This window comes from Astatotilapia calliptera, chromosome 13 (assembly GCF_900246225.1).
Source record: "Astatotilapia calliptera chromosome 13, fAstCal1.2, whole genome shotgun sequence".
NCBI classification, from domain to species: Eukaryota; Metazoa; Chordata; class Actinopteri; order Cichliformes; family Cichlidae; genus Astatotilapia; species Astatotilapia calliptera.
In genome coordinates this window covers 7,089,040-7,111,317 of record NC_039314.1, presented here as the reverse complement: position 1 = coordinate 7,111,317, position 22,278 = coordinate 7,089,040, and the positions used below count along the sequence as shown (strand labels likewise).

Here is a 22,278-nt window from a genome sequence, read left to right as displayed (position 1 = left end):
ACTTGTCCTTGAATCTTTTCTGAAGAAAAAAACTTTTGATGAAACTAATTCATTTAGTATTCATGAAATGCAGCTTGTCTGCCAATGGCATTATCACTTCACATCGCAGACACACAGGAGCACATGCATATGCACTAGTAGCTGTCATACACTAAAGGGTTTGTGTGAATGCACGGATGAGCACGTGCATAAGCAAATCAGTGTAAGTGAGAAGCTGTTCATTTAGATTTTGAAGCAAGTGTAGTTTGAAGACAATAACTAAAACCTCATCATTAATATGAATGCCTGTAGGCGTAATCCTTAAAAGTGACACTAATTTGTGTACATTTAGCAAAGTACACAAAATCTTAGCCCCGAGCCTCTAAGCACTGGCTGCGTGCCATATCACATTACTAGAATGTTCCAGCGCCCCCATGGTGTTGTCACCAACTAGAAAAAACAGTTGTCACTAGCTTAGTCATGGCGATTACACTCGGAGAAGTCCTGTTTCGGCTGTCCTCAAAAGCTCGAGTTTTGGAGAAAGTCATTGTTATCCACACGTCGCACACCCAGTTGAACTCATCAGATCAGATCCTTTATATCTTCTGCTTCCAGGGCAATCCTCCCATAATAACTACACGTGTAAGTTTTCCACTTTTGCAACTTAGAACACGGAAGTCGCCCAGAATCACTAGCATGTTTCCCCCCCTGTGTCTACACTCGCTCCTTTGCTGTTTGTGAGGGAGTGAATTTCAATAACAAAACTGTTCTCAGGAAATAAGCCTTCACTCCATTGTTAATGATGCAAGGGTGTAAATGTGTTTGTCAATACATAATATGAGATCTACACTCGTGTTTTCCACCTATTCTTTGGTAATGCCGAGATTCTTCAAAAGTGGCAAATTATTTGGATTTCTTTTATTTTGTAATTGTAGCATTGGCCATTGAAGCTGTTGAGCACATTATAAATTCCCAGAAAATAAGAGCTGCTTGTGTGAGTTTGTGTGTGTCTCAGTGCCTGTGGGCATTTCTCGAGGTGTGTGCGTGAGTGGATGAATTTGAGTGTGCAGGCCCACTCTAGACAAAATCATGCCATGCTTTCTCATTTTCCAGTCCAGTACTGTTGGTAATGTGAGAGCATGGCTAATCCCCTGGAGTCTCACATCACAGAGTCAAACTCTCCTAGTTAACACTAGATGCACTCTGACACACACGTACACAAATCTTTGAATTTCTTCTTAGGAGTTTGAAATTGAAACAGCAAAATATTAACACACACAAAACACAAATTGAAGTAACAAATTTGAATTTCAAAATTCAAATAAAGAGTTTATTGCTATTTGTGTATAATTTGGGTGCGTGTGTATCTTTGAACAGCAATTTTCATCCGTTGGGGGTCTAATCACTGTGTCCTAGCAGAGCACTGGAGAACACTTTGCATCAGCAATTAGATTATGATTATATTTTCTTTCTCAGTGGCACCTCTGAGTCACCCTGTGTAATTTCAGTCTGTCTCTCTGGTCAAGCTCAACACAGCGGTGCCTAGGTGGAAGGCCCCTTCAATGGAACCCGAAGCAATGAGTCAAAGCCTCTTAACGGATGCATGCAGAGAGTACAACCAGCAGCCTGCTGTTATCTCGCAAATGTACATTACAGCACGGCACTCTAGAGCTTTTTGTAGATGCGCGTGTTTGTGTATGCACGATAGCCGCTCGGCCAGGTGAGCACCCAGTCGTCCGGGCAAGGGGCGGCTGTTGGAGAAGATTGGCATTCTAGTCAGGCCACTGAAGCTGACAAAGCAATTTAGAGGCAAGATGCCCACACTGAGTGGGTCTAAGTCCCTGATGCGCGTTACCCTCCCACCACCTCTAACAATTGTTGTCAACATCAACTTGCCTGCCTCTCCCATCAGGCAAAAAGAAATGTTGCAATGAATGTTGTGTCAGCTTAGTGTCACTAGTGCGTAACACAAAGTGGCAGTTTTTTTGTGTTTTTTTCCCCCCCATGCACACTCTTACAACAACACACTACTACACTTCTCCTAACAAGATACTTGGGTCTAGCGGTTACTGCAGGATTATTACATTGATTACATGTGGCCTTTTTGCAATATTCTGTGTTACTGATCCTGTGTTTCATTGTCTTCCTGCGTCCGATAGTGGTCATTTTCAGTGTTCCACACCTATTAGGACTCAAAGGAGCTTGCAAAGAAAAGCGTCTGGACTTCTTTAAGTTGCTTGAAGATGTTTCACCTCTCATCCGAGAAGCTTCTTCAGTTCTAAGGTCAAATGGTGGAGAGTCCCAGATATAAACCTAGTGGGAGTGACCCCCCACAGAGGGACAAAAGGACCCCCTGATGATCCTCTAATCGCCTGAGCCAAGGTGTGAAACTGGGTGTGGGTCCCAATAGGCCAGAGTTTCGGGTGTGTTCATTGTGAAACCTGGCCCCACCTTATCATGCGAATTCCTGAGGTCAGATGGCCCAGGATGTGAGTGGGCGTTAAGGCGTCTGGGAAGGGATCTCAAAACTGGATTATAGATGGCAGAGAGTTGGTGTCGTAAACCCCCGCCTCTGTTCAAAGATGGTCGCTCACAGTGGACATAGATGGCTTCTTTCACTCCTCTTTCAAACCATCTGTCCTCTCTGTCCAAAATGTGAACATTGGCATCCTCGAAAGAGTGTCCTTTATCCTTAAGATGCAGATGGACTGCTGAGTCTTGTCCTGTGGAGGTGGCTCTTCTGTGTTGTGCCATGCGCTTGTGAAGTGGCTGTTTGGTCTCTCCAATGTAGAGGTCTGGGCATTCCTCGCTGCACTGTACAGCATACACCACATTGTTAAGTTTGTGTTTTGGCGTTTTGTCTTTCGGGTGAACCAGTTTTTGTCTGAGCGTGTTGCTGGGTCTGAAATGCACCGGGATGTCATGCTTGGAGAAAACTCTCCTGAGTTTCTCTGATACACCGGCTACATAGGGGATGACAATGTTGTTGCGTCTGTCCTTCTTATCCTCCCTTGCTGGTGTCTGGGCGCCCTAAACGCCCTAAATGGGCGTTCTTAAAGTCAGCAAAGAGGCACAGAAAAGAAGACCAGACACCAGCGAGGGAGGATAAGAAGGACAGACGCAACAACATTGTCATCCCCTATGTAGCCGGTGTATCAGAGAAACTCAGGAGAGTTTTCTCCAAGCATGACATCCCGGTGCATTTCAGACCCAGCAACACGCTCAGACAAAAACTGGTTCACCCGAAAGACAAAACGCCAAAATACAGACTTAACAATGTGGTGTATGCTGTACAGTGCAGCAAGGAATGCCCAGACCTCTACATTGGAGAGACCAAACAGCCACTTCACAAGCGCATGGCACAACACAGAAGAGCCACCTCCACAGGACAAGACTCAGCAGTCCATCTGCATCTTAAGGATAAAGGACACTCTTTTGAGGATGCCAACGTTCACATTTTGGACAGAGAGGACAGATGGTTTGAAAGAGGAGTGAAAGAAGCCATCTATGTCCACTGTGAGCGGCCATCTTTGAACAGAGGCGGGGGTTTACGACACCAACTCTCTGCCATCTATAATCCAGTTTTGAGATCCCTTCCCAGACGCCTTAACGCCCACTCACATCCTGGGCCATCTGACCTCAGGAATTCGCATGATAAGGTGGGGCCAGGTTTCACAATGAACACACCCGAAACTCTGGCCTATTGGGACCCACACCCAGTTTCACACCTTGGCTCAGGCGATTAGAGGATCATCAGGGGGTCCTTTTGTCCCTCTGTGGGGGGTTACTCCCACTAGGTTTATATCAGGGACTCTCCACCATTTGACCTTAGAACTGAAGAAGCTTCTCGGATGAGAGGTGAAACGTCTTCAAGCAACTTAAAGAAGTCCAGACGCTTTTCTTTGCAAGCTCCTTTGACTACGATGACCTGGATGACTGAGAACCTTCACAGACCTATTAGGACTGTCGGCCAAAGAAAAATAAGAGCATCTGCCGTTTTAGCAAATGGCCCAAAATGATTGTTGGTCAAATTAATGTTGGGAATCATTTTGGTGACCATAGGAATTATTAATGCTGACCATGAGGGGCTATTTCATACTGATGGTCTTGTGTTTCTTTGGTTTGTTTTAATCATAGCGATTGCCTCTAAAAAATTTGGGGGGTTTTAAGTATTATATTTGACTTAAGGCAAATAAGCCACTAAGTCTAATGTTAGCCAACAGCTTGGAAAACATCAGACTTACTGGCTTATTGGCTCACTAGTCATTGTGCAGTTCATCAATAAGGTAGTCTCGAAGCTGAAGGATAGGTTTTATGATGGTTTTAATCCTTGTCAGCATCTTTATATTTCACCAGACAGACAGACAGACAGACAGATAGATAGATAGATAGATAGATAGATAGATAGATAGATAGATGCCACTTGTCATCAGTTACATAACTAAATTCATTATGTAGGCTGGATATGATCAGCAGTAGTTTCTGTGCCTTCTACATCCTACTCTCCACCTTTTGGCCTCAGTCCAGGCCAATTACCCCAAAGCTTTGCTCTCTTTGCTAGCTTGGCTCCTCTCCTCAATGTTCATTCTTCTGTAGTTTCCCTCCCTTCCATTCCAGACTAGATATAGGGCAATAATAGAGTGCCGACTGGGGAGTGGGGAACGCAGGCATGGGTTAATCTGTTGACCCCTAGTCGTTGTATACTATAGACTTACCTCAACATGTTTCTCTGAAGTCTAGACCTCAGCTATTACTCTAACCTATCTGAAAGAGAATGTTTCTTAATCCCGCTCAAAGTGTAGGTCAAGGTTCACAGTGTTCTTACTTGTGAATGTAGGATTTCAGAAAAAGGGAAAATAGCATTTATCATGTCATATAGTTAAAGGAAGTTAGTTTAATCATGCAAAAGCTAATGAAAAGCAATCATGTCTCAAAATGTAAAAAGAAGAATAAAGTAAAGTAAAAGAAGTAATAGTTGGTAAGCTACAAAAACTATGACTGATTTATATTATTAGGACAAAACCGGGGGATTAGCTACAACAAATTTCTGGCCAGAACTTCAAATAGTATTTCAGACAGATCTGTTTCATTTTTACTGAATAGACCTTAAAGTAAATCCAGTATACATTTGTTTGTAATCTGCCAAAACTGGAGTAATGTTAGCCTTGAAACCAAATAAATTCAAGAGCTCATTTTTTATTTTTCTCTAGGCCCTCTCCTTCAGACACAACACTGATGTGTGCCACAAAACACCCTGCCATATGTGCAAAAGGCTTCAGTATCAACTATGGTGAAGTGTAACCACACCTGTAAATGTTTAGCTCTCGCTGTCATTGCCACCAAAAGAGTCCCTCTAAGTGTGCGTACTGCAGCAGGTGCTTCCGACCTTCCGCACAGGTGCAGACTGAACGATCAGTTTTCTGCATGGAAATAGCAAAAGAGCATCCTAAACAAATGCTTTAATGTCTTAATGCTATTGCAAATAACAAACATAGCATTAAATTTGACACAGGAGGCATGCACAGTCCAATCGTGTGAGTGTCTCTCGTTCAGAGTTGTGCCATACTGAAAGCGATACATGTTAAATGTTGTGGTGCTTAAGATTTCAATAACAAGTTTTAGTTAAATGTGACCTGTCTATGATGCTAGCATGTTCAAATTTAATTTTTGAATACAGGTCATTTAATGCAGGCCAGTTGTTGACTGAATTCTTACATGCATGAATTTGGTACACGCAGTTCACTGATGGGGAAATGTTAAAATGAAATTTTAAAAATTTCCCCAAAGCGGGCTAACAGGGACATTAGTAGTGTACGTGCCTTAAACTAGAGCTGGGATGTCGAGTCGTTTTACATCGAATGCCACATACAGCTTACATTAATCTCAAATGGACCAGACTAGTCAAACTCTCCTATCTCAGTATAAGCACGTTAAAATACACATTAGATGTCTCAGATATCTCAGTATAAGAAAAAGAAGTGCAATTTCAACAGTGCGACTTAGTTTTTCTACATTATGAAAAATACTGCTGTAGTAAAGGAAAGAAACCTATGGTGCATTATGTAAAACTTGTTAAAACCAATAAATAAATGTGTCCCAAAAAAATGAAACAAATCTGTCAGCATGACTTAAATTCTACGACCTAAATTGTGTAATATAATTCAAAATGAAAATTTTTCTTAATTCACAATTTAACTTTTTTTTAACTGGAGCCATTGTAAAAACAAATCAATAAAAACTCCATAAATTTCTATAGTCAATAGTAAAAAAAAACTTTACTGTATCTATTATTTTACTGTTGTATGGAAACGTCTTTATTAGCAGGAAAAGCTGTAAAACCTCTGAAACTACAGGTAAAAATTGAAAAGCGATGCCGTCCTTTATATTTTCTAAAGCTGTCCAGTGTGCTAGTCTTTTCCAGGCCAATTCTAGTGCCCTGGGCCTTATTTTTGACCACCCTGGCACGCAGCATAATGGTGTGCTGATGTGTAGTACTCATTTTTGTCAGATGTTTTTGATTTGGTTGCGGCTGGATTATATTTTATCTGTTCAGCATTATTCGATTTTTGATCATTCCCTCACATTAACCTGTTTAACCTGCAGTGTGCGACATCACAGATGACCTGCTGTGGTGGCCGCTGTTAAAAGTGTTAAAGTGCTCCATGTTAACACGGTGTAATTGAATTAGTCCTAGGTATGTTTCCCATTCATTCATTGATCTCATTTAGTCTTGTCTCCTCCATTGTTTGCCTTCAGCTGAACAGATTGCTGTAATAACATTCACATTTATAAAGTGCTACTTACCAGAGATTTCAAAAGGGCTATTCACGTCTCATATAACACATCATCGGCGCCAAGGATCACACTGAAAGTGTAAAGGCATTAGCTTCTCTGAGTGAGACTTGAGCATCTGATCTGAGAGAGGGAGATACCAGGCAGTGCGGGGCTGGAGCAAGAGAACATTAAAAGTGAAGAGGTGAGGGCCATTGGGTGTACTTTTGTTTGTGCTCTCCATCTGCTGGGTGTAATTAGCAGGGTGTCGGAGAGAGAGAGGGAGAGAGAGACAGAAAGAGAAAGTGTCACAGAAAAGTGTGAGAGAGGTGTGAAAGTTAACGAGAAGGACGGTAATTTGAAAAGGAATAGAGGGAATAAGAAAATATTAGAAGAGGACTCAAGTGGGCCTCGGTCTAATATTTTAACCTGTTTAATTGAAGTGAATGGATAACACCAGGCACACTTGAACTTGTTAATGAGAACAGTGCAGCGTTCATAATTTGAAATGCTCCTCTCTGAAGGAGTGCATGGAGTATGACAAAGTTAATGCAATTTATCAACCCATGCAAAAAGGGGTGACTGCAGTCAATCTGTATTGTAAGCCTATTATGTTACAGTTTAAGAAATTCTTATAAGAATTATAAGATTCTATTAATACCAAATTATACATCCAAATATGTTCTTGAAGTTCATCTGTGGGTTTTAGTTTCTAAGTAAAGATTGTTTTAAATTCAAACTTAAAAACATTTGATGTCCTACATCCCATCCTTTCTTACTAGCATGCGTCGTCTTTGATGCTTTTATCGCGACTTAACTGCCAATCAGCAGCACAAATGATACAGGAGACCCATGGTGCACGCACAAATGGTTTTATGCCTGCATATGAGAATTCACAGACAAACAAAACAGTAGCCCATTTATTTAATTTTTAAAAAAGTCTCCGTGACACTAACAGTGATAATAAAAAAAGATCTTTCCGATATCAGCCACGATGCTTGTAGTTCCCGGGATGTGTAACTATGCTTGCAGTCAGTTACTGACAGCATTATCACTACATAAATTACAGATGAACTCAATAAAGAAGTGAAAAAGGGAAGGGGAGTGTGACAGAAATAAAGCGGGTTTAGGAGAAGCAGCTTGTGGACAGGTTGGAGGAGGTCAGCCAGCCTAAGGGAGGTACAGAGATAAAAGACAGCACAGTGAATGCAGTATCCATATTACATGAAATAGAGACTTGCACATGGCTCATCCACCACCTTCCCTTCCAAAGGATTCTTGTTGTATCCCAGGAGACATGTTGAATTATCAACTATGCAGGTTTTGTTTCTCTCTCTGACTTTCTTTGGTCTCCCTCTCTCCCTCTCTCTCTCACTCCATCTAGGAAACACGAACAGTGTTTTTGCCCTGGACTACATCAGTGGATCCCTGACAGTGAATGGGCAGCTGGACAGAGAAAACCCCCTCTACTCAGCAGGATTCTCTCTGACTGTCAGGGTGAGCTGCCGAATGTGGGGGGAGTTATTGTGTGGAGGGACTGTCGTAGGCTAGAGAAGAGACTGAAAGGCTGCTTCACCGCTGGATTAAGAGAGAACTTTGATATGAAAGTGTATTCTATATAGTCTCCAAAGACCAACTAAACAGATCTCTTAGACTGGATATACAGTCTGTCGCTTATGCAGGAAATCAGTTAGAACTAGATATGTATGATGTGCGTGCAGTATATCTTTAGATGCTTTGTCAATATGCTTCTGCACAAATGAGACTCTGACAAACTCAAGTGCTTTTATTGGGCTCATTAGTGGCCATATTCATGCTTGCGATTCTGTGATAATGTCCCCTCCAGAGGCTCGTGCTGAATGAGCAGATATTAGAACAAGGGGAGCAGAGAACAAGAAAGAGGAAGAGGATTTAGAGTCCTCCTTAATGCTGAGGCCTCCTTTGTTCCTCCATTTTTTCCCCTTTTCTCTTGTTTGAAGTAGGTGTGATCTCTGAATCCCTCTATCCCTCCATGAGCCAAGTCTGTCTCGCTTGGCTTTTTAGCATGTCACTCCTTCCCTCTCGCCCCCCCCTTGTCCCCCCACCTCCCAACCCGGAGCCTTGCCACCTTGTCCAGTCCTCCACTTTTGTTGTCATTATTTCTTCTCCTCCACCATTGTACACCGAGTGGTTCCCACAGGGTGTGAGGGCGCGTGAAATGGATTTCCAAGTCCTGCTGAAAGCGGAAAGATTTGTGAACAAAGGCCTCATTTTTCTGTGTAGTTACAATATTCCATTCGTGATCTTGATAGCTTGACAAGTCAAATCTGCCACACCTTAAGAGAAATGGCCCCTCTGGCGTTTGTGTATTTACTGATTTGGCTGCAATTATTGGTAATAAAAAGCAGGTCGCGTGACATTTTTATACGAGAGACCATTGAGATACATTTGGCTCTGAGGTTTAATACAAAAAGAGATTCTGGCAAACATATTCCAGGCTCAGGCTTGTCTTTTTAATTGAAATCAATAATTACTAACCAGAAAAGTAGAATGAGCAAAAAGGCTGGAAAAGAAAAAAATGTCACCCAAAAATTTATTTATAAGATATGGATTTTTCTCCCTCCTCTCTAAATTTTCTCTCCTCTTCTTGTGCTTTCTTAGCCGGTGCTGCTATTGATTGGAGTGTGCCGTAGTAATACAACTAATTTCTCAACTTCAGGCAGCTTAGATAGCACTGAGCACGTGGAGGTGGAGGTCAAATTATTCTGGAGCACTGTTACGAAAGAGGCTAAACTATCTGATTATCCAGACTAGCATGTTGTTTCTGCTTCTCCTCCTATTGCCTGTGACACTCGTTCGTCAATAAAAGACAGTGGTTGCCCCTTTCTATCATTCCCTCCTATTTTTTTCATTTCAGAGGGCAGCCATCTTCAATAACTGAGGCAGGCAAAAACAGAGTGTGTGTAATTGTGTCTCCTCAATTGGACTTCTTTCACCTAAATCTCATTGTGTGTTCATGCGTATGAGTGTGTATGTGTGGATGTACATGTGCTGGCCTTCTCTTGGCCTCACTTTGAGCCTATTTCTGTGATTGCTTTTAGGCCGTCTGTCTACCTTTTGATCCAATAAATGAACAGCTGTAAATACCGAGTGAGATTGCGTGCTGACCGTCTCCATCCAGAATGACATTTTCAGTCCAATCAAATGGATCGCTCTCTCTCACTCTCGCTATGTCTCTCTCTCTCTTTCTCTCTCTGATGAACATTTCCTGCTCTGGCTTCCTGTTAGGCCACCGAGCTGAATGATGACCGCAGTCCATCTAGGGCAACTGTGGTGACCACCTTCACCATCCTGTTAATTGACAAGAATGACAACGCCCCGAAGTTCAACAGTTCTGAATATCGGGTCCGCATCACCGAACTGGCACAGGTGGGCTTTGCCCTGCCCCTCTTCATCCAGGCAGAAGATAAGGACGAGGTGGGTAGATCACATCTTAATGGTTTCCACTATTCACAACATTTGTATGCCCCTGTGCTGACAACAGCTGTAGCGGGAGGCATTACGTTTTTGGCTTCTCTATTCTCATCAACACCTTTCTTTTAATTACACAAGAACATTTGATCAGACTCAGGAATGAATGCAATATGTCCGGAACATCTGAAGTGACTTTCATGGCATCTGTTGCAAATATTCTCATGTCAGTGATTGAATTTAGCGGTTACAAAACCAGTTTTTGCCCACAACTGAAGACTTCTTAGATCAGTGCTGGCAAAACTTTACACGTCAAAAGTCCTGGTGCACAAAATAGGCAGACAATAACACAATCAAACATTAAAGTATTTCCAGTGACAACTTCAGTGACCTTTCAAAATTATGTCCAAAAAGGAGTAGTAAACAATTTCTGATGAATAACTGCAAATATTCAACACACTTTTTTGCCCCAAGTCCTCATCTAGCAATCCTCAGGGCTGTGAGCCAGGCTCATCTAGGGGTGGCCAGTTAGCCGGTGAAATTTCCCCCTTTAGTAATGCTGATGGCTTACCCACCTGTGGTGATAGCCCTGGGTGGATTATGATCAATCGACCATTTCTTGTAAACCTGGTGGGGCTTTTGTCAGAAATGTGGTAATTAATCAAAATGCTACAAGTGAGTATTTATCTATTCATATCATTACTGAACTGCAATAATTTGAATAATGGACACAGTGTGACATCTTCAAGCTAAAAATTTATAGAAAATAAGCAAAGATAGATGAAATCTGTTGTTTGTTTTGTTAGAAATCTTTTAATTTAATTTTGGGGAAACATGAAATGTCTAACTGGATAAAATCATGAAATCATGCAACAAAGACAAAGCATGTCTTTAGGCATTCATCAGTGCCATAACTGAGGAAAATAGGTAAATGTGACAGTATATTTCTTGTTTGGTAAGATACAGACATACTAAAATATTATCATTGATCTTTTGTAAGTTGTCTTTGCATGTGGGATACTGATTAGTTCAATCCTGGCATGCTTTTAAAGATTATATCAGATAAAAGATGCTGTCTTTACCACATTCTAATATTCTGTCTGCCTTAGACCTTTAATTTTGCTACATAGTTCTATTGTACAGTACAGTATGCTAGTGTAAAAGAGAACAAGAGTAAATCAGGATGTGACAAAATGTTAGATGTATTTTTGCATTCCTGCATCATACAAGCAGATCCAATATTCAGTATGAAGAGAATGTGATTAGTGCAATAAATAAACCTGATTGGAACACGCAGAATTGATAGTTCAAAGTTTGTTTTTATCAGATTTCAGACTTTTTACTTTCAGTTGGAATAGATCGGCACTAACAAGCTAACAAGATACATTTTAATCTATCTTGTTATCTTGTTTATAAATGCACAGCCAAAAAAGAACATCAGCCACTCTGTGAAACTATATTTCACTATGTCATGTGGATTGTGTGGATTGTCAGCAGGAGTGTGCTACAGCCTCCTTTGGTTTGCCCGCCACTTCCCATTTACTGTATCTATCAGCCTACTGTGGTGACACGCAGTCACATACACTCAGACACCAAAATATACACAGAAGTCAAACATTTTAGGCTTGCTCTGTCTCACTCGTTTTCTCTCTCCCTCGCTCACATATGCACACGCTCGCTCACACCAGCGCATTGGACTCGACTACAATTTAATTTGCTCTGGAAGAGATGGGATAGAGCATCAAATTATACCTAACGAGGAAAATCAATCACCTAGGGTGCAGATAAGCTGAAAACTAGTCAACTCTGATTGATTCAGGCGCAGCAGCCGCCAGGGTGGAATTTGACAGATAACTGTGAGTCAAGTGGATAGAAAAGAAGGTAGAGAATAAAGAGAAACAGACTTGCGGAGGGGAGAGGAGAGGAGCAAAATCATAAGTCGTAGTAATTGGTGGAGCAGGAAGAAAACAGTCAGGAGAGGAATACAGCACTTGAAAGGAGAGATAGCAGGAATATTTAGCAGCAGGTCTGTTTATCCATTCTAGGGATGGCGTGTTTGCTTCTGCCTGTGTTCCAGCAGCAAGCAGAGAAGAGAGCACTGCAAGCGTGTTGCTGCACGCAGGTGGGGTGACGACCCAGACACCTTGGCATGAGATAAGAGGTCTCTCTGTAGGTTAGCAACCAACATTTTACCACCACCAATATCAGCGTTCGCTCAGGGGAGGCTTCCAGGCACCTAACATATCTGGGCTAAGATTGCTTATTGCAAATGGGGGAATGGCTCCGAGACGGTTTTAATTTACTAGATTCGCCGTAGATGCTGCATTCGAAAGCACTTACCAGAATCGGCGCATTAGCAGCCCCAGCTCACTGTTAAGTCATCATCATGCAACAAAACAAAAGACATCAAAAAGAGCTTAAAAAGCAAAGTGTCACATGGAAAAAATATAAAGAGAAAATGCAGAAAACGTATTCCGGGGCATTTTAAACTCTACCAGTCTTGCATTGTTACTCTGCTGTGATAGAGCCACGAGTACATCAATTGCAAGGAGTAAAGCCCACGAGGTGTTTTTTGTCTTGCAGTTTTTTATTGCTTTTTTGATCTTTTAAACCTGCATGTCATTGCCGATACACACAAACTCATTCACACTCCACTACACCTGCTCTGTAATCTCACTCCTTCCATGTGTAAGGGATTATAGGCAGACATTTCTTTTCTTAGACTATGACACAAGTGGTAGTTACCTCTCTGCCTGTCGCTGCCTTCATATCCTCTTCTACTTGGCTAGCATCTTTAAAAACTTTTTGCTGCTGGAGCTTGTCACTAAACTTTGTGGCAGTTGCATCTGACAGGATGCTTTTATTGGGGGCTTCTAAAGGCAGAAGCAAATGGACGGGCAATTACATTTATGGGCAGTTTGAGGTGACATCCCTGCATATTGGATGGTCTTTTAAATAGGAGTCATCAGCCACAATGGTTCTCCCACAGACGAAAACAAAAACAAGGGGGCTATTTCAACTGGCAGCATAATGCCAATTGACCACGCCACCCGTCTTCCTCTGTCTGCCACAATGGCTACATGATTGGCTGCCCTGAAGCTTTATACATCAAGACAGGAAGGACCTAGAGATGGGGTTTTTTCTCCCGCTCAAGAAAGCCACAGGTATTTCAGAGATGTGATGTCACTGGTTTATATTTACCCATAATGCATCTGCACGTGGGGATTTATCTGAGGAAAAAGAAGTGGAGAAGGAAAAGATGAGTTGGGGTTTTTTTCCCCTCCATTATTCCAAATTTCATATATATACTTTTTCATTACACATAACTGCAATGACACAAAACATAGTATTTCTAAATCAGTCTTCATGTTCACATAATCTACATAATCATAAACATTGTGCTGGCAACTTACGCTGCAGTGAGCTAGAAAGCAAACACAAACGAATGTAGCTGGATTGAGGTAGATAGTCATGGTTGTCACCAGGGATCACGTCAACCCCTTTTCCTCTCTCATAAAACACACAATGTGCGCAAAGCATATGGTTTTCTTCTCTGGCTAGGTATTCATGCAGTCTGACTTACTCTTAGAGCTCTGTGGGAAATAAATGGGGAATAAATTCTGTGTATCACTTAAACTGTGACCCAAGTTTTACAGACGGAGAAGTGATGAATCTGTGGTATGGGCTATGATTTGATTCTTATGTCTGATCACAGTTGGACCTTTCAGTGTTACTGTTATTAATATTCTGGCTTGTCACTTTGTTCTTTTTGTACAAAGTGCACTCCTCCACGCCAAATGCATCCTGAAGGAATTTTCGAGTTGGCTTGTTCCGTCTCGATTTAACATTTTCTTCACTGGTGCATTGTTTGGTGTGCCTTTTTATAACTGCTTCATTATGAGCGTTCAACATATTTCACAGTTGTTCTCAGAAAAGAAACATCCTGCTCAAGACTGACAATAAAAAAGCTGCTGCCTACATGCTGATCCTGGTTTTGAAGATCATTTATTATTGTTAATTAAATACAACTCAAAATTAAAACTAGGTGGGGGGGGGGGGGGACTTTCAAGAAAATAAATGAACTAACTGAAATAATATTGTGTGCTCAGAAAACTAACTAATAAAATACCAGAAATATGAAATATGTTCATATCAAAGTGACCCTGTTGAGGCTGTGTTTGTATTTGGCTATGTAGATTTATATATGATATATGATATATGATCATAATAACCAGAAAAAAAACTAATTAGAAAATATAAAACTCTAATAATCTATTATTTTAAAGTACGAACACAAACATGTGACATATTGAAAGAAAAGTTTGGAATAAAATAAAATAAGATAAGAAAACCTTTATTAGTCCCACCCATGGGAAATTTGTTGTGTTACAGCAGAAAGTGGACAGTGCAAAGTTACAGTAGCAAAAATTAAGAAAAACACTGGAATACGATAAGATAAGAAGAATAAGATACTATATACAACAGAATAAAATACAGCGTTGTCAGAAAAAGAGAATAACCCTTCCACATCATTCATGCATTTGTACAGGTATAAATTACAAGTATCTCGTGTCCTGTCATCAGCGATACATTAATCTTTAGTATAGCTGCAATTTTATCATTTTACCAGCAAAGACAGAGAAATATTTAAATGAAAACACATGAACATCATACAGTTATTACACTGTTGTTAGTACATGTTATTACCTAACACTACTAGACTATGTGCAGGCTTTTGATATACATCATTCTAGGTACAACAGCCATAAATGCGTGAAAAATATGTATGCTGTCTATCTATCCTGTCGAGATAGATAGACATGTTTTTTCCCCCTATAATTAAATGTGATTTCTTTTGACTTGCTAAATATACAGTGCCATGTATCGTATACTGCACATTTCTCACTCATAGGTTAGACTCAGTATATATTGCCACCTGACTGTGCTCCATCTTTTAAAAACACAATTTTCTTGCTCTTATTCTATCCTCTCTCTTATCCTTCCTATGGCAGGGGGTGCACAGCATGTTCCAAGTGTTTCTGACAGGAAACAATTCAGAATACTTCACCATCTCCCCCACAGCGGTGCAAGGGCGTGCCGACATCAGGATGAGGGTTGCCATGCCGCTGGACTACGAACAGATTCGCAGCTTCAGTTTTTCAGTAAGTTTTTCAACTTAGTTTGAGTAGTTGTGCCCTGTAGATTTACCTGAGAAACCTGCATCACCCCAACAAAGCATAGCTGTTGGTTTTTTTGATAATATCTATTAAAAAGCCTAAAGTAGCTTAAAGATTTATAATCAATGGAAATGAACTGTGGACCAAGCCAGAGCTGTGAAAAAGAAAATCCGAATGTAACTTCATTATGTTTCTTGAAAAGTGTTTTGATTTGTTTGGACACAAGGCACAGTTAGACTGGAGCAATATCTCTTTCTAAACAGCACCGAGTTGTTTGAACAGTGAAATTGCTATTTTGTCACCTCAGTTTAACCCCGAGTTGTTTATAGAATCAGAGTAGCACACTGTAAATCTTAAATAAATTATTTCAGTAGCAAATTCAGATTACACTTTTTAGAATGCAACCAACAGCCTCCATGCATAATAATCTGTTGTTTTTTCCTTTAATCATTCTTTATATCTGAGGAAACATTCATGTGTCTGTGTGTATTCATTGCTTCTGTTCCTTGCTCTCTCTCTCTCAGCTTTATGCAAATGAATCCATGTCGGATCATGTGGGATTTGCTCGCATCTTTATTGAACTAATCAATGAGAATGATAACCGCCCCATCTTCAGCAGACCCCTCTACAACATCAGCCTCCCTGAAAACACACCACCTGGTACATCGCTGCTGCGCATCCTGGTGAGTTTCTAAGTGAACCGCTGTGTGGTGTTTACACAGCTGGGAACGTGATAAATTACTCACAGAGTGGGGATTTATTCCTGGAGAGAAACTTAACATGGCTCCAAACAGATTACAATAAAACCTGGCTTGTACTAGTAACTTTTACAGGGCTTGCTTTATTGGGGATGAAATCTTGAAGTGTTTGTTTAGCCCACGTGACCCGGTACTCTCTTGAGACTTTCCCGTACGAGTAAGAATTTAATGTGACCCAAGCAAGGCAGTGCCTGAAACTGAAAAACACAAATGAAAAACGCAGTTACCTTCTCATCTACTATACTGGGCCACAGTTAACCAAATTACTGACAGCACAGTGGTTTAGGGAGAGAACAGTAGTGTGGTTAGTCCATATCATTGTTTGGGCCAGATAAAATTACCTTCAGAATTAAGATTTAAAGTTTCATATTACGCTAAACTTCTTTGATCTGTAACAAATTGAAGCATATTGTAGAAATGCCAGTTCTAATTGGATTGTTGTTATCAGAGGAGGTTAAGGTGTATTGCTTTTCATATTGTATTGAAATTACAGATGTCAATAATAATGGCATGACTCCATACAAAATAATGCAATTTAAGAATTGAGTTTAGGATATTTTTTTTATCATATGTTGCATTATTTATTTCCTCCATGTCTATCATTGTTATGTAGTTTCACATAGCTTGAAGTAGCTTTGTAGCTGCTCCACCTCATGATCTCAGGGTCCCACCATTTAGCACCTGCAGCCACTGCTTTAATCAGATGAGGAAACAAAAAAACAAAAGCATCTCTGACTGTCTCCTCATAAGTCTGCATTATTATTCATTACTAGTCATCGCTGTGATGAACGCCCACAATCCACTAGAAACATGTGCCAAAAACCACAGTGTGAAAATCAATAGTGTTTATAGACCAGTTGTTCATGAAACGGAGATTGCAGGGCCGTCTAATACCCAATAAGTATAGCTGGTGTTGGCCTCGTGCTGCAGCATGTGGTTTGCCTTGGAATCCTGATATCTGGCTGTGGGGAGTGAGTGGACTGTAAACAGAATGAAATGTGACGGCTTCAGTGAGGAATATACACTGGCATGACTGACAGAACTCGTATACCCTGTTAGATAAAGGTTTCGATTGTCTGACCTGTTATCAAACACACACAAAACTGCACTGATATAGACATTAGTCCTCTGAGATTGAGACGTAACATGCATTTTAAAGAGGCGTTTAATATAGTACACATTTCTAGGTGGGTTTTGAGACTGAGAAATAACAGACACATACACACCTACAGGGTACAGTATATACAGTATTTAATATTAAAGCTGTGGAGCTTATACTTTTGACGTCAGATGAAAGTCCATGACTGTCTGTACTCTTTGACCTTCTTTGGTCTTCACATGGTGCTTGGAAAGTATTTTCTGTTTCAGTTGGGATTCTTTCTTTTTTCTGCACTATGAAATTTTCTTTGCAAAGATGCAGATGGCGTCTCCTGTCTCTACAGAAATGAAAGAGCACTTGTCTCTGGCAAGAGAGGAATCCATTTGGTGCAGGTGTCCAACTCCAGGAAAAGGCAAACAGCTCCAGACTTGAATATTCCCACTGACATGTTGCAGCTCCTCTAAAATCTCTAGTCATCTATACGCTTTCATGTTTAGAGACTTCTACACATAGTCTGATGTCAGTAATACTACTTGATGGCCATTACAGTGCTTTTGCTGACTGGAATCGTGTTTTCTTCATCTTGCAAATTCTGTATCTGTGGTGAAGTTTGTGCTCTTTTGCTCTGTGGGGCCAAGGCTAAGTGGTAACTTTCCACTTGCTTTATTAATGATATTGCCACCTAGGTTTTAAAGAGCCGGGGAAATCTTGTTTCTAAGTTATTAGTTTTTGTTTTGATTCCACAAGGGAAGGCAATGCAACCTAGCCCAAGGACAGAGACTGGAGCAAGGATGTGTTTGGAAAAAAACACATTTTAATTTCCCTTTCGATAATAAAAGGAAAACAATCTGTAAATAGAAGGTAACCTGACTCGATAAAAGTCAATAAAAGTGACTAAAAAGAGTAAAACAGTTGAGCATTAAAATACTAAAGGAAAAGAAACTTAACTTGTCAAAAAAACTTTATTCATAAGATATACACCGGTACATTAAAACAAATGAAATAAAATAAACTACACCAGCCTGACAAACATGCTGTTACAGCATAGTCCAGTCTGTGTTACTCTGTCCAAGATTTCAGATCAAAGCATGATCCTTTCCCATCCCCATATCAAACAGCCTGCCACAGACAGCAAACACACCTCTTCCCTCAACACTGTGCCTCCCTCCTGATACTACAACACTGGGCAGTGCTGTTGGTAAAACAGAGCTGCTGCAAACAACTCTGATACCGACACAGCTCCTAATCCCGAATGCCCCTCTGGAACTCCTGCTATCCCGACACTAGTCCAGCTGCTTTACAAAGAGTTGAAACAGGTTACTAACAGAGGTGTGTGAAGCTCTGGGCTCTGCCCTTTGGCTCCTCCAGATTTGACTATAGCATCTAGCTTTGGGTCTCGTTATGGTCGGTTAGTAATGGCAAGGTGTTTGTGGCAGCATATCTTCTACTTTGGCATCTTACGCTGGCATTCCCCATGTTCCTCTGCTTTAGGCTACTTATAATATCTCTGGGTATTGATCAGCTCTCCCACCTATATCTCCATATTGCAGCTACTAAATGTTCCTCAGTGACCTGCCCCAGGCTGAAATCCTTGGCAGCTTTCTCTCACACTCTTTATTTAGGTCAATTTTACAGTCATTAATTCTGGCAGGTTATTAAAACTACACATATATCAATTAAAATCAAGACATCTAAAAACAAATAAAACCAACAACAAGCAGAAAAAAAAGCTAAAATGCTACAAGCACAAAATAAACAGGCAAAGGACATAAACCCAAATATTCTACCTTGTGACATCCCCCACCCCTTTAATGGTGGTATTTCCTAACACCTTAACCTTCATCAGCAGCTGCGCACCCTATCCCAGGTGGGGGGTTGCTCTAAGGCCACGTCCACACATAGATTTGAAAATGGCGTTTTCAAAACGCTCGGCGTCCACACTAGCGTTTTCAGTCATTTTCACGGAGTTGTGCGTCCACATTCCAGTACTGCACATGCGTGAAACGCAAGAAGATTCGACCTGCCTCATTTCTGTCTGCCATTTATTAGTGATGTGCGATACCACTGATTTCCTTTCCGATCCGATACCAAGTAAAATTCAGGGTGGTATCGACAAAAATGTAATGTTTCATTGTATTTCATAATACAATATTGTGGCATGCAGAGAAATCGTAACAAAGAAGCTCACAGAGAGATTGAGCTTGCTGTTCAACCCCAGCCTGGTAGGAAGAACTCTTTATTAAAATACTTGCTGGTGCTACAATGTGCCTCAGGGGTCAACAACAGCACAACAGAACTCACTCATGGTACAGCACTCTCTCTACAAAACAACAACTGTCAGTGACTTCATAATAATGTAACCATAAACAATAAAACAAAAACATCTAAACAGCAGCACATGTCCCAAGGCATGATGGGAGAGAACTAGCTGCTCCCCCAACATGCCACACAGCCCCCACCTGAGTGGTTAGCTGTCCCCAGCAACCAACATGTCCATAGCAAAGTCTCTGGACTCAAGGGCTGATAGGGTGCCAGGCGATCACGAAGGAGTACGACCACCCTGTTCCATTTGACCAGCCACACCCTGTAGACCACGTCGGACAGCCTCTCCAGAACAGTGCAGGGTCCAACCCACTGGCTCATCAGTTTGGGGGAAAGCCCTTTCTTCCTTTCCGGGCTGTAGACCCACACATGCTGACCTGGCGAGAGTCCTTCCCCCTTGCAGCAGCTATCAGAAGCTCGCTTCTGCTGGGAGCCTGCGTCTCGGAGAGCCTGCCTGGTCAACTGGTGCACCTCCCATAGCCGGGCCAGGAGGTTGTGGAGGTAGTCCAACCCGGGGTCCCCGCACACTGGTCAGGGACTGCATAATAGGCCTCAGGCCACTTAGTGAAGTAGTCCATGGCAACCAGGATGTAGCGCTTCCCCTGGCCAGTGGTGGGGAAGGGTCCCAGGATGTCGACTCCGACCCACTCCATGGGAGCCCCCACCTGATACTGCTGCAAGGGGGCATGAGAGTGTTGGGAAGGCCCTTTCTGAGACGTGCAGGCATCACAGATGGACATGGAGCTCTACATCCTGGCGACACCTGGGCCAGTAGAACCGAGACCGAAGTCGCCGCAGAGTCTTGGTAACTCCAAAGTGTCCTGCCCCCGCCACACCATGGACCAGCTGGAGGACCCTGGACCGCAACTGTTGAGGTACCAAGAGCTGGAAGACCTCATGGTGACCCCCGGGAGCCTGCCAGCGGTGATAGAGGAGGCCGTTCCGGCTTGTGAGGTTAGCCCATTGGGAGTAGAAAGCCTTGGTCTTGAGGTCCAGTGCAGATACTTCTGGCCATGATGGTCTCTGACCGGCCCCAATCCAACACTGAACCTGTGAAAGGGCAGGGTCTTGGTTCTGGTCATGTTGCAGCTGTTTGGGATCCATGGCCTCCAGACCCTCAGTGTGCCCTGCAGCGGACTGGACCTGAAGACTGCTACAGTGCCCACCTGGAACAGAGTCATTCTCATGGCCACCCTGTGGTGACGCTATCACTAAAGTCATGCCCTCCTGGTCCTCCAGGTGTTGGCAGTACCTGCACTGTTCTTCCTCACAAGGGCGTCGGGAGAGGGCATCTGCATTGGTGTGGAGACGTCCCGCCCGGTAACGAACCTCAAAGTGGTAATCTTACAACGTCTCCAACCACCGGGCTAGCTGTCCCTCCGGTTCTTTAAAGCTGAGCAGCCAAGTGAGGGATGCATGGTCTATGCACAGGAGGAACTTCTTCCCGTAGAGGTAGGGTCTGAAATGGCAGAGGCCCAGGATGATGGTCAGCAGCTCTCGACAGCCCCCACGCCCGTGTTGCTGGCATCGGTGTCCACGACAAAAGGAAGATGCAGGTCTGGGTAGGCTAGCACCGGTGCCTCAACCAGTGCAGATCGGAGCCAATCAAACGCCACAGCGCAGTCCTCACTCCAGTGGAACTCTCGGCCCTCCTGTGTGAGCCAGTGCAGGGGGCTTGCAATGGTAGCAAAGCCCTTGACAAAACGCCGGTAGTATGATGCCAGGCCAAGGAAGCTCCGCAACTCAGCAGTATTGCCTGGAATGGGCCAGTCCTTCACAGCAGCCACCTTCGCAGGATCAGTGGAAACCCCAGCTCTGCTGACAATGTGACCCAAAAAAGTCGTCCCCTTTCGGAAGAGGTGGCACTTTTTGAGGTGGAGACGAAGGCCAGCCTGGCGGATAGCATGGAAAACAGCAGTCAGGTTAGCCAAAGCTTTCTCGAAGTCTGTTGCTTGGACAAGGAGGTCATCCAGGTAGACCACACAGCGGTCGTGGGGAATGTAGAACCCTCTCCATTAGGTGCTCGAATGTGGCTGGGGCATTGCAGAGGCCGAAGGGCATCACCTTAAACTGCCATAGTCCCTGACCAATGGAGAAAGCAGTCTTTGGGCGGGCCTCTGGCGTCAGCTCCACCTGCCAGTAGCCACTGCGCTAATTGAGGGAATTGAACCAGCAGGACCCAGCAATGTCGTCATGGGCATCGTCAATCCAGGGCAATGGGTAGGAGTCCTTGCATGTGATGCTGTTGAGTAGACGATAGTCAACACAAAACTGCCAGGTACCATCCTTTTTCCGAAACAGTACGGCCGGGGCTTCCCAGGGGCTGTCTGAGGGTTCGATGATGCCCACCTCTGCCATTTCCCTGATCTTCTGCTCTGCTGCGGCACGCTTGGCAAGGGGAAGGCGACGAGGGCAGAGGCAGATGGGCCGTGCATCCCCAGTGTCAATGTCATGTTGTACCAGCCTGATTTGCATGCAGTCCGCATCTTTGGCTGCAAAGATGTCGGCAAACAAGTCGAGTATCTCCCACAGCTGCCGTTGCTGATCAGCCTGGAGACCCTCGCAGCTCCTCTGGTATAAGTCCTCGACAGCTTGCTTGGTCTCTGTGGACAGTTGCTGTACTGCTGGTGAAGGAGAGGCCCTTTCCACCGCCAGCGGCGACAGGTCCTCAGGCTTCCTGACACTGGCTGAAAAAGTGGAGGCAGGCAGCGGGACTTCCTTG

General features: G+C 42.8%; 1 protein-coding gene across 3 annotated transcripts in view; it reads left to right on the top strand.

The window, feature by feature from the left end:
* Positions 1-22,278, top strand: part of cdh23 (cadherin-related 23) — a 195,409-nt gene that overhangs the window by 99,001 nt on the left and 74,130 nt on the right. For all 3 annotated transcript variants that reach the window (XM_026191131.1, XM_026191130.1, XM_026191134.1), the window contains exons 10-13: positions 8,135-8,247; positions 10,018-10,206; positions 15,213-15,362; positions 15,902-16,060. In XM_026191131.1, coding sequence (XP_026046916.1) covers positions 8,135-8,247; positions 10,018-10,206; positions 15,213-15,362; positions 15,902-16,060 — 611 coding nt within the window. The remainder of the gene's footprint in view (positions 1-8,134; positions 8,248-10,017; positions 10,207-15,212; positions 15,363-15,901; positions 16,061-22,278) is intronic.